The 12198-nt window shown below is 45.7% G+C and overlaps 1 protein-coding gene across 7 annotated transcripts in view; it reads right to left on the bottom strand.

Annotated features, from left to right (window-relative positions):
- Nucleotides 1-12198, bottom strand: part of LOC114842483 (intermembrane lipid transfer protein VPS13B-like) — a 225231-nt gene that overhangs the window by 59449 nt on the left and 153584 nt on the right. For all 7 annotated transcript variants that reach the window (XM_029128029.3, XM_029128025.3, XM_029128026.3 and 4 more), the window contains exons 35-38: nucleotides 7601-7933; nucleotides 7100-7514; nucleotides 6833-6970; nucleotides 925-1320 (exon numbers count right to left, since the gene is read on the bottom strand). In XM_029128029.3, coding sequence (XP_028983862.1) covers nucleotides 925-1320; nucleotides 6833-6970; nucleotides 7100-7514; nucleotides 7601-7933 — 1282 coding nt within the window. The remainder of the gene's footprint in view (nucleotides 1-924; nucleotides 1321-6832; nucleotides 6971-7099; nucleotides 7515-7600; nucleotides 7934-12198) is intronic.

Genomic DNA, 12198 nt, shown 5'->3' with positions numbered 1-12198 from the left:
GGCCCCATGCAATCAAAAAACACACACACACACACACACCATATCCCAACAATTTCAGCTCCAAGAGTAACACAAACACGTCACTTTACAGTTTACTGACGAGCCTTGTTTTTGGCAGATGAGCGCTTTGCCAGCATGTGTAAAAACAGCAATGCTCCAGATAATATTTAAAGCAATAGCGCTATTTGGATTGCAGTCCTTTATTTAAATATGCATGCTGTCTTAAGATGGATTCATGCATCGTTCCTTTACCCAACAACGTTTGAAACACATTCCTGACTGAGCATGTTACGATACTTTAGCTGCATTCCGAGCAAATTTCATTTTGGACGAATAACAAAAATAAAAGTGGGTTGTTCACATGAATATTTTGGTGGTTAAGTAATATTGTTACACTAAACAGAACAATTTGTCCAGCACCACCATTTGCATGGGATATTTGTAAGTGTGCTTTATTTAAGGGCCTGGACTAGTTCCTGTTGGCTCATACTGTGAGCAAGGGCACCACACAAATGACACACCACAGAAGGAGCCTGTATGTTCAGTGTTGTGTATTGCTCAGTCTTTCAACTGTGGTTTCTTTTTAAAAGATGATGGATTCTGCCAAATAGAGTGAAGTCATTGCAGTTGTTTCCAATGTAGCTCCACCTGTTTCCAGAAGTTCCTTGAAACAAGTGGCAATATTTTGAAATACAGCCGGATAAGAGGGATCACGTCTCTGCTTTTTCAAGTCAGGCATTTGGATCCTCCTTACTTTGGACTAACAGGATGTACATCATGGGATATTTACTGGCCTTAGATAAGACATGGTCACGATCGCGGCAGATGCAGAAAGTTAATGGTTTGACAATAAAAAACAGATCGCAATGACGAGCTCTGGTTGCCCATATGAAAAAAGAACAGCATGAAGGTTGATTTACTTACCTTCTATTCTAGGCCCCGACTTCATACTTAGGCTTCCTGTCATGTCTGACACAGACACTGTCACACTGGGCCTTAATGGATGAGCCTCCGTCTCCATGACTACCACAATCTGGGCAGTGTGGAGCGACACCTTATGGAAGGTCAGCGCCATGGACTTGTAGCCGGTGGATCTGCCCACAGCTGAGACCTGATGGTGGTGGTCCGAGCGAGGCGGGAAGGGCCTCGGCACCGCCTTTGATGGGGAGGAATGAGGGGTGGAGGAAGCGGAGGTCGGTTTGCTCGAGGTACACCAAGTGTAGTGGGGCAGAACTTTCTTCAGGTACGATTTTGCTTGCTCCAGCTTTGCCAGCGTGGGATTGATTTTTAGGGGACGCGATAACTCGATGTTGAGCTCAGCTGCAAAAAAAGAGAAAAAGAAGCTGTTAAAAAAATAGACATTTTTAATCAAAGTGCAGTTTCTGATCAATCTAATCTAAGTTAGAGAAGCTTGTCCTGTTCCCATCTAATGAGAAACGCGCAAAGAAGCAGAAGAGTCGTTTTCCAGCCCCGTGAACTCAGGACTATGCTTCACTCGGCTCCCTCTCATTCCACCACTTTTTGCTCTCCGATGAACCACAGTCTTCAAATACTTGAGTGGAATTTGCAGAGACACATGAATTAACTCAATGCCATTTTACACCACTTCCATTATCCCATTTTTCCACTTGGTCATGATGATGGGAGAGGGAAGCAGCCGAAAACAAGCGCAGCTGTTTTTTATGGCCTCATCAAGGCTCTGGTGTTTAGAGGCATTTTGAGGGTTTCAGGCCTCCTGTCTGTCTCCTTCCCAGGTAGGAGCGCTGGATGACATGATTGAGGATGGTGCCAAGATAGGCAGGAGAGCATGCACAGAAATTCTGGCCTCAGGAGTTGTTCTCATTTCATCCAGTGGAAGCGAGCACTTGGTCGAACAGAAGAACGGCTAGAGGAAGAAACTGGAAGAAAGCAAGGGGGAATCTGCCATGCAATGTAGCTTATCATTTCCACTTGACTTACAGTATCACTATGAAACTTTACAGCGGTGGAACCATCGCCTGTATGCAGCTGTTTGCATCACTCCAGGCCCTCTGCCTCTCTCCTTTGCTTTTCTGTTCCTTTGTTTCACATAACCCATCTTTTCACTTGCTTATTTTTTTTTATCTTTTACTTTTTGTCGGTTTCCAAACTTAATCAGCCCCTCCCCCCCTCTGTAATCACATAAAGATGTCTCTGATCACCCAGTCAGGGCCAGCATTGGGGCCTGGGCTTTGCTTGGCTCTCTGCACGGGGAGACCTGGTGTTCATTATCAATTGTCCGCCATTCCAAAGTCCATTTCTGCCCCAACTGAAAAATTCATTCCATAGATCAGACCCAGCCAGCTCTGGGGTGACAGTAACGGATGTATTACCCACATCACATATTACAAACTCGCCTGGCCTGAATATGAGTCAATATAGAAACTATATTTAACTTCCCCCTTGACCAAGAAACATGTCTGTGTACTGTTATACAGTATACTGTAAATAAAAGAAGGTTGTTTGAACATGGAACACACAAATAGATACTGCACAACGTGCGGCACACCATATATTCTGTAATGTTCTGAAGAGGATTCCGTGGAAGTTTATCCAGGAAAACAAAGAGAAAATGCAAAACAAACTTGAATTTGCTAAAATGCAAGTTGGCAAGCTGCAGTGCTTCTAGGAGATTATCATTCTGACAGATGAAATAAAGTGAGAGCTTTTTGGCAAATCACATCAGTTCTATGTTCACATAACAAAGCTGAGGCTTTCAAAAAAAAAAAAGAAAAAGAAATAAATAAAGAACATCCCCCCTGCTGAGACACGGAGGAGGCTTAGTTAAGTTATGAGGCAGCTTTCTTGCGTCTGGCATGGACTGTCCTACATGAAACACGATGATCAAGTCATTCTGTAGAAAACTGTGGAAGCACTCTAACAGCAAATAAGTCTGCAGTTGGAAGAAATATCTATAGAAAACGCTAAAATCCATCTATGCCGAGGACTGCACTGCTCTCCTGTTCAAAATGCTCATACAGTAGAGTACAGTAAGCTTATCAGAATAATTTATGAAGGTTGTTCTATTAGCATTATTGCTCACATGGAATGGAAATGGAAATGGAAACAGAAAGATTTATTAGTTTACAAAATAAGACTGTAGCATAGAGAGGTTTAATGGTGAGGCACTACTATCACTATGAGTGCATCTGGATCTTAGGTTGTGACCACTCTGTATGGATGGGCCCTGGATGGGAGGTAGTCAACAGCATCTGTACAGCCCGCCCCCAGTTTTATTCAGCAACCAGTGGACCACAAGACTGCACTGGAATAAAGTCAAAAGATGAATCTTTGCAGAACCCCTAATAAAATCACATCACAGCATTATATGGCCACTTGTCAAATACATCTGTGTCAGATCCCTAAATTTGGTTTCCTCTGGAGCTGATGCAGGGGAAGCCTTTAGAGTGATGTTCCATGTGGCTAAATCCCGACAAAGGAGGCAGAAAAAGAGGAAACTAAAGCCTCGCAACTGGGAAAAGGAGAAGAAAAAAGAAAAATACAAGAAAAGAAACTAAGCTGCAAAATCATGTATTTATGGGTCATGCTTTAACGCAGCAAAACAATAAAGGCTTCGCTTAACCATTTGCACTCCCACCTCTTAAAGCTGGAGATGTGTAAAGAACGCTGGGCATCCAGGAGACAAATAAAACAAGAGAAATGAAATCATGAACAAATATGATTTTCATTTTCACTGCCACTGCTGTTATGCTTTAGGGGGCAACAAGAAAGAGCAGAAATCTTCTTAAATCAGTCAAAAGATTTTCCCAACAGTGGCATTCTCTTAAGTGTTTTTATTGGAAACATCTTGGCTTCAGCCATAAGACTAACAGCTATTTTAAGCTGCCTGCCAGTGGAAGGAGCAAGCATCGAGCCTAGGAGGTGGCATTTGTGTTATATATATACCTTAAAAGAGTGGGCTTTAATGTGAACAGGCTGGCTTGAATCATAAACTGGCCCTTCTCAGGTGTCAGGCTCTATTAGCACCGGAGAACGTGGGAGATCAAGGTCTGACAGAGGCACACACACAGGCGCACACACACACACACACACCCACCCACACACACACACCCACCCACACACACACACACACACACACACACACACACACACACACACACACACACACACACACACACACACACGATCAAATCTGCTTAACACACAGGTTACTATGTCTTCTGGCAGGGTCACAAATGACGTTGTCCTCACTTTGAACCTGGCGTCGGGTGAATGTGTGCACGCAAACACCACAAACATTGTTTTCTTTCCCACTCAACCTTTGATTCGTCTGTGGGCTCTTGACAGCAGGAGCGCCCGTGTCAGCCACAGGTGGCAATGTGTCCAATTACAGAGGGTCTGCATGTGAAGGGCACGCTTGTATGTCTGCATTTGTAAGGGGCAGTAATTGTTCCAGGAGGATCTGTAGAATCCCACTGTCACTAAAACAACACAGCCTCGCTTCAAGGGGGGCCAGCATCGTGCCTCTGATGTCATCTGACTCAAATTAGAGCGGTTCTGGACGGTTCGGAGGGGCACAGCCTTGTATACAGCACCTGACAGCATCTCCTGAACCCGTACCTTGACGGGATCCAGGCAACATGGACGAGTAATGGTTCCAATTTGTTCTAGCTAATCTATCACCTGCTGCTTCTCTACAGAGAGACAGCTGATCTCTCATCTACAAGTGGTAGCAGTTACATCTCTGGACTTGTTCAATGACCTTTCCTCTGGATGGAGAGAGGTGTGTGTGGTTGTGTGTCTGCTATTCAATCACTAAGCTATACAAAAAAAACAGCACACAGGCACTTGCGTTCCCTCATTTGCTGGTCAAGCCTGCCTCGTATCTGCATCTTGGTGGTGTTGTGCGAGTGTGTGTGATGAGCAGCTGCTGAGCGAGGGTCAGTGTTGAAACACCATCCACTTTTTAGTACACATGTTACAAGTGTTTCCCACTCATCAGCCTTGAGAATGGCAGCTCTGATTGGTCTCGCAGAAAAAAAAAAAGAGCCCCTGCTGAAATTGCGAGCATATTGTTGTAAACACACAGAAAGACACACACTCACAGATGTCTGCTCTGTGTTTGCACCTCGTTTCAATAAATCAAAAGTGAAGCATTGTTGAATGAAAGTAGAACTGCCAGACGTGACACACACACACACTTCACAGCGCACGGCTTTTTCTGCCTAATCCCGTCTTCATCCATCTTTTCTTTATTCCTCCGTCTTTAATCAAACAAAGAATCATTCAAAGCTGGTGAATCCAAAACAAGTAGACGCCACTGAGTAGGGACATCAGGATCGGGTCAACCTACTGTGGTTATTAGTGCAAGTGTTGCTTCAGCTAAGACTCCGAATAGTTTCAGACGCAAATGATGAGTCCCATTTGTCTAAACAACAGAAACGACGATGTTCCACAAGCGTCAGCATCTCTGCAAGGACTCTCCTGCTCTTTGTAACTTCTATTGTGCCAGTACATGTGAAAACAATAATCTCCATCAGAGAGACATCTAACCAAACACACACGTGTGTTTGTGTGTGTGTGTGTGTGTGTGTGTGTGTGTGTGTGCGCGTGTGTGTAGGTGAAGGGGAACCAGTAGCATGTGTGGTCAGCTCCAGAATTTCCAGCAGAGCCCAACCCGGGGGCGAACTCACACTAAGCCTGGATCCTGTCTGAGTCTTTTGGGACTGTGTTGTTGTTTGAATGTGAGTGATTATGGCTGAAGTCACATGACAGACACAGAGACAGATTTCACAGTGTTGGCATGTGCAAATAAGGACAGCTCTCACAAAAATGTATCATATACACACTACCATTCTGATGTAATTTTGCTACTGGCATCACCAGGAATAAGTAAATGAAGTGCATTGTGTTATGTTGTGTGACTCGAGGTGAGGGGATGCGTGTAGGCGAAGGCCCCTGTGACAACACCTACAGCTGCTCCTCTTATGGACGTGTGGGTTCATCACGCATGGGAGCTGAAGAAAGGAAGACTGTGTGTCAAAGTGTCCTGAGAGCTGACTGTCAGTGTGTCTGCATCTGCAACATCTGGCCTGCCGGGCTTAGGAAGCTGACATCTAAAGGATGTCCTGCGCCCACACAAGCTCCCTGGACGCCTCTTGGGCTTGAACATACTCATATATTCCACGTCCCACTCACACTTTCATTCACTGGAGGGTTTTTTGGGTAATGATGTCAGTTACAACCTTAGATCAACAATCACAGTGTAGCTTGAAGTTCACTATATGGATACGATATCTGCCTAAACACAGACATCAAACAATACACTCACAGCAGAAACTATGCTATGAATAGACGTCTGCCTCTAGTTGTGATGGTTAGGGTGAGGGGCTGGAGAAGGCATTATGTGTTATGTATAGAGGTCCTCACTTCAATGTAAGTACAAAGGTAGGTGTGTGTGTGTGTGTGTGTGTGTGTGTGTGTGTGTGTGTGTGTGTCCTTGTGGTTACATCAAACTGGGGCCCAAAATCCTTTTTTTTTTCCTAACAAAGTGGGGCCCTATGGTCACTTGTGGGGCCCTTTGGCTGGGCCCCACAACTGTAAAGGCCTTTTTGAGGGTCAAGATGTGATTTTAGGGCTGAGGTTAGAACTGAGGTTTAGTTCGGATTAGTGCACAGGTTAGACGTCTGCCTTTATTTGTGATGGTTAGGGTAAGGGGCTAGGGAAGGCATTATGTCAATGGTGACTCCCCACGTTGATGTGAAACATGACTGTGTGTGTGTGTGTGTGTGCGTGTGTGTGTGTGTGCGTGCGTGCGTGCGTGCGTGCGTGCGTGCGTGTGTTTTGACTCCACCTGGTCCATTGAGAAAATCTTTGATCTGGAGACAGAGCAGAGGGGGAGGGATGCCCGTTTGACTGTCCACTTCTCCAGCTACTGTCTGCAGCCAAAACACGTTGTAATCCAGGGACTCTGGTAGAGTCTTTCCTGGGTCTGGATGACCAATGGAAGATAGAAGAGGGCACAAGAAGAAAGAGTCAAGTGCTGACAAACATTTCCACTGTTTTTATTAGCCCACTGGCCTGTCTTCGCTTAATGATGGTTCTGCTTAGTGTCTCCCACCTAGGCACTTGTAGTCCGAAGCCACGCCTCTGAGCAGCATGTCGAACAGAGACAGCTCCATCCTCTGCTTGCGGTGGTGGCAGCTGAGCAGAGCGGAAGGCTGCATTACTTGGAGGTATAGCAGCGGTTCCAGCACTTGGTCTCCAGCCCCTCTCCTCCCAGGCTGCCTCAGTATGGTCACACCCAGCGCCTGGCGAGCGGAGGAGCGACTGGGAGTGGGCATGCTGTCCAGGGCCAGCAGGCTGCCTCTCAGTAGGGGCGAGGCTGGCTGGGATGTGTTGCTGTTGAGGATGTCCTCGGCCGTCAGGCCGGCGAGGGGACTCTCGGCAGCTACAGCAGCGTCTGGAGCCGGGGAGGCTGGCGCTGGTGGAGACTCGGACAGAGTCTCAGGCTGGTTCAGGGCACTCTTTCCTACCTTACACAGAAACAAATGACGAGGAGAAATGTAACTGAGGGGTTCTGGTCCATCGTACAGTGTAGCACCAATATGTGCTTGTTTACCTTATTCCCAGGTTCCTTCTTGTCCAGAGTGCTGGGTGACGGAGGAAGAGCTTTTGGGGGACTAGAGCAGGCATAGGTCATGACCGACAGCCTATTAGCCGTGAGGAAGACGTCAAAAGGAATGAAATTAAGGTTCTTGGTGATGGTTGACTTGTGGGAGGGCCGCGCGATGCAGTGGTGGCTGGTTCCACACTGCTGCTCAATCTGCACGATGCGGATGCGAGCGCTGTCGCTGCCGAAGCCGCTGTCCTGCCCCGTCCCGCTGTGGTGAGACATGGAGTCCACGCCCGCCCCGGGCTCCCGCTCGCCGCACCTCTGCTCCCGGCGACGCACCTGAACAGGCACAGGGAAGGTCATGGTGAATGAAGGCCTGGTTACAGACGAGGGGTGAAAAACTGAGGGTTTGTTCATTTGTACGTCAAACAAGTATTATTGCATGAAAAAAAAACAGCAATTGCATTAAAACAATTGCCTGTTGGAAACCATGCCAGCTTTGGTAGTATTACAGAGTGGAACATGAGCATCCAAATACAAATGGATAACAGTCCTGGTTTTTAATTAAATTTGTCTCTTGTTTGGACGCCGGCATCACAAAATGACAAAAAATCAAATAGCTCATTTGATTGAAACCATGAACAAATTGACCAAAGAAAAGCATCAAATAGCCACAGAGCCATTAAAGGCATGCCCCGGGACTTTTTCCTGTGGTCTAAAAATCATTTTGCACTTTTTGCAATATTGAAAATGTCTTAAGAAGGGCTTGCCCTGGCAGATCAAATTGTTTCGTGCAGTGATTGTGGTCTTGTGTATAAAGCAGCAGAGATTTTATGCTCGGCTCCAACTGACGGGTATCAAGAGGCTCGAGCATTAAAAAGCTTTCAGTGACTATAAATCAAATGGAGTAGGTTGTTGGGTTTCAAGAAACAATGAAAACAGGCATCTCCTCTCCGCTACCAAACAGGCCCTTGTCAGGACTATAAAAAAGCCACGGCTGTTCCCACAGGACAGGAACTAGACAAACGGCTGCAGTACCAACTACTGCACTACAAGATTTGAGGCTTATTTCACTACGATACATGTGGGTATAGAAGCTGGAACACACAGAAGCATCTATCTGAAAAAAAATCCCTAGAAAATATTTGGTGATTCTGAGAAAAACACCACTTAAAACCATCTGCAGGAGAAAAAAACCCTCTTTTTCTCCCTCCTACAGCAGAGACTCACAAAAACAACACTAAGAGGGTGCAGGTGAGCACAAGAGGCTGTTTCAGCTTATTCAAGCATTACGGCACATTAGCTTGAGACTCCTCTGATAGCTGCAGGCTGGTCAGGTGCATCATAAAGGGGCTCGGGCCTATTCGTCATCATCATTTCCACGTCTAACACCGTTACCCCATTATTAAGGCCCTTCCTGTCATGTCTCTCATTCATACTGATGGAGACGGCGTTGGCTTCGCTTGGCTACCGCTGGCGGTGGAGCAGCCACATGTGAGGAGTCGTACTGTCCAGTAGACTCAGAGCTTTCTACAGGATCAAGGTGGGTTCCACTCTATCGCACCCTCATCTGCCTCAATCTGCACATGGTTACCATTATGGCGTGTACTTCTCTCTTTCTGTACCCCCCCCACCCCCACGAAAATGTAAAATGTATATTATTGTGGTGGCGGAGATAGTGTTTCAAGACCTCCAGGCAAATACTAAGCCCACTGGCAACACATTAGACAGAATACTTGAATTATTAGATATTTCCTATTCTAAACAGTGTCATCAAAGAGCAAGAAGGAGAGCCATATAAAACGCAGCAGCATGCCCGCCCGCCCGCCTGCCTTCTCTGTTCAGCCAGGCTCATGTGTGGGGCTTCCACAGGACAGGCCCTGCCAGATCCCTCTCCGTTCCCTGGCCTAATGAGGACAGGATGCGTGCACTTCTTTTTATGCACAAATGTAAGATTTTCTAAGCATTAGGGAGAGAAGGCAGAAAAGTGCCTGGACCTGTCTCCACGTGTGTTATGTCAAGCGGCTGATGCCTTTCAAATAGCATATCTCTGTACTTTGAGGTGAGGAGGCATTTGAAAAAGTACTCTGCAAAGGCTAAACATCCACTCTGAGGAGCACCCCGCATTGGAGGGGACAAATAAGCTGCACAGCAGCTGGGACGGAGCGAGCGCCAGAAGAAACTGCCAGATCCTCTTTATACTTCTCCGTCTCTTTTCCCAAGCTCAGGCTGAACACATGCATTTACAATTACAGCACATACCCAATCTTCTTTTTAACTGCCACTACTAAGAGAGTGCCCTCTAAGCAAATTCTTGCTCTATTTTTAGATGTGCCTACAAATGAAAGAAGAGATAATGGGGAGCACAAACGGAGGGCGCAGGGGGAGAAGACGCACCGCGGCACAGGCTCCTTCACACAGACGCTTGCATACATTCACATGAAGTCATTTGTTTTCCCAGGGTTTGATCTGAGCGAGAGCTTTAAAGCGCATAAATGGATTCTTCCATGTGTTTCTGGGCTTAGTTTTATCCCCACTGTGCTTACTTGCTGAAAACCAGAACAGGTATACACAGAAAACATAAACCTATGACTCTGTGGATGATATGCTTTAACCTTTCGCCAATTTATTCATTGACAGAACGTCATAAATTCTGAATACTAACATGGCCTGTAGCTACAGGCCAGGTCCCAGCTGAAATCCCCCTTTTCAACCATTACTTTCTATTATATTATATAATGGCTGTAGTGAAGTGTTGTTTCCAGATCCCAGTGCAATCTTTCTCTGGACTTAGATGAACATGATCACAAACGTGTTACACACACACACACACACACACACACACACACACACACACACACACACACACACACACACACACACACACACACACACACACACACACACACACACACACACACACACACACACACACACACACACACACACACACACACACAAATTGAAATCGGCCAATCATGAAGTCATCCCCTCAGAGTCTCTAGGCAGAGCATTCTGGAAAATGGAGGATAATCCCTAAAGTGTGAAACCATGACTCTCCCAAGTGCCAATCATATCTGAGTGCATCTGTACAGCTTCTGACCCCTATTTCTGTCAGTGTAACTCAGAACAGCTTGGCTAGAGGAAGGCTAATATGTGGAAGCAAATGTCACATCATCCAAATGCCACCCATTTACAGCACTGGCTGGATAGTCAAATATGACAACACAACTTTTTCACGTCCATACACTGCATATCCAGTTGATTGCTTCCAGATGATCGAGAAGTGGGTTGCAATTCAGGTTCAGAGATCAGGGAACATGAAAATCTGGACGTTTTAAGATTTTTAAGAAATCCATGGTAGCTGACAGGGTAAAATATTTTAAATAGAGTCCGAGTAACAAAGGTGACTAGTTTTTCAGGAGTGACAAAAAAGCTTCAGAGGAAAACATGTTCCTACTGTACAGTCCTGACGTGACACTCATACAGTACATAAAACAAAATACAATGGCATCGTCCACAGTTTAATCCGATTTGAGGGTTCCTCCAACTTTTCCCATGCTTTACTTCTGCTGCAGAATTGCTATTGTGAACTAGTTTAAATGGAATCACTAGATCTACATGAAACGACTATTCAGTTGAATAGTACAGTATGTTGGAAATTGACTCCTGTATCTTGAAAGTGTTTACAGGTTTGGCCCCTGCTGTGCTACCTGCCATTGTTTACCAGAACCATAAAGCTATTAGCGGGCCTCTGTGCATTTGTCCTGATGAAAGAAAACCTCAATGCAGCAATACCTCATCTCTATCGCAACTAATAACAACAATGCTTAAGCCAACGTCACAAAGGCCACAATTCATTCTTTCGTTTTCTTGTGGAAAACAGAGGGGGGAAGACATTCATAATATGAAGTCACCCCTTTTTGTCTGCAGCAACAGCACCATCAAAGGCTGTCATGTCATATATTCAACTTGTTTCAATGACAAAGGAAACCTGCTATGTGCTACAGCTGAACCACAACAAAGAAACAACGGAAGGTCACAACCCTGGAGCTTTTAAAAAGGACGCTGAGTGCTGCGGAGTAACTATCAAATGTACTTTAAACACAGCGTACTGCAAAGACAGGGGCCATTTTAACAAGCCTCCTTTAGCCATTAATGCTGCTGGATGGTTCTGCTTCCTCCGGGGCTCAACAGCAGCTTGTTCCTACAAACACTGTGTTCCCTCGTCTCCCAGTCCATGGCCCAAAGCATCTGTCCTTGCAATCTTTCTCCTTCTATTCGTGCACTGGACAGGATTAGAGATGTAACAATACGAGAATGTTTTGTCTGTCATGTCTGATAGTCTCTTGCTCACTTGATGCCACGTGACGTACAAGGAAAAAAGGAAACATCCGGAAGACACTGATAATGTATGCATGTTGACATTCCTGAAGAGCTGGGTCAGTTGGAGGACTTTTCATCCACAAAGATCAACAGTAGTGGAGGGGAAGCGAGAGGACGAGTGTGTCATGGTGGGTCCAAACAGAGGAGCACCTGTGAAGCACCTACTGTAGCGGCAGAAACAGGCAAAAAAATGTTCAGCTGCTTTATAGTTTGGAAAA

This window comes from Betta splendens, chromosome 16 (genome assembly GCF_900634795.4).
Source record: "Betta splendens chromosome 16, fBetSpl5.4, whole genome shotgun sequence".
Lineage (NCBI taxonomy): Eukaryota > Metazoa > Chordata > Actinopteri > Anabantiformes > Osphronemidae > Betta > Betta splendens.
Note: the sequence above shows the minus strand (reverse complement) of the source record. Positions and strands in the feature narration are given on the sequence as shown.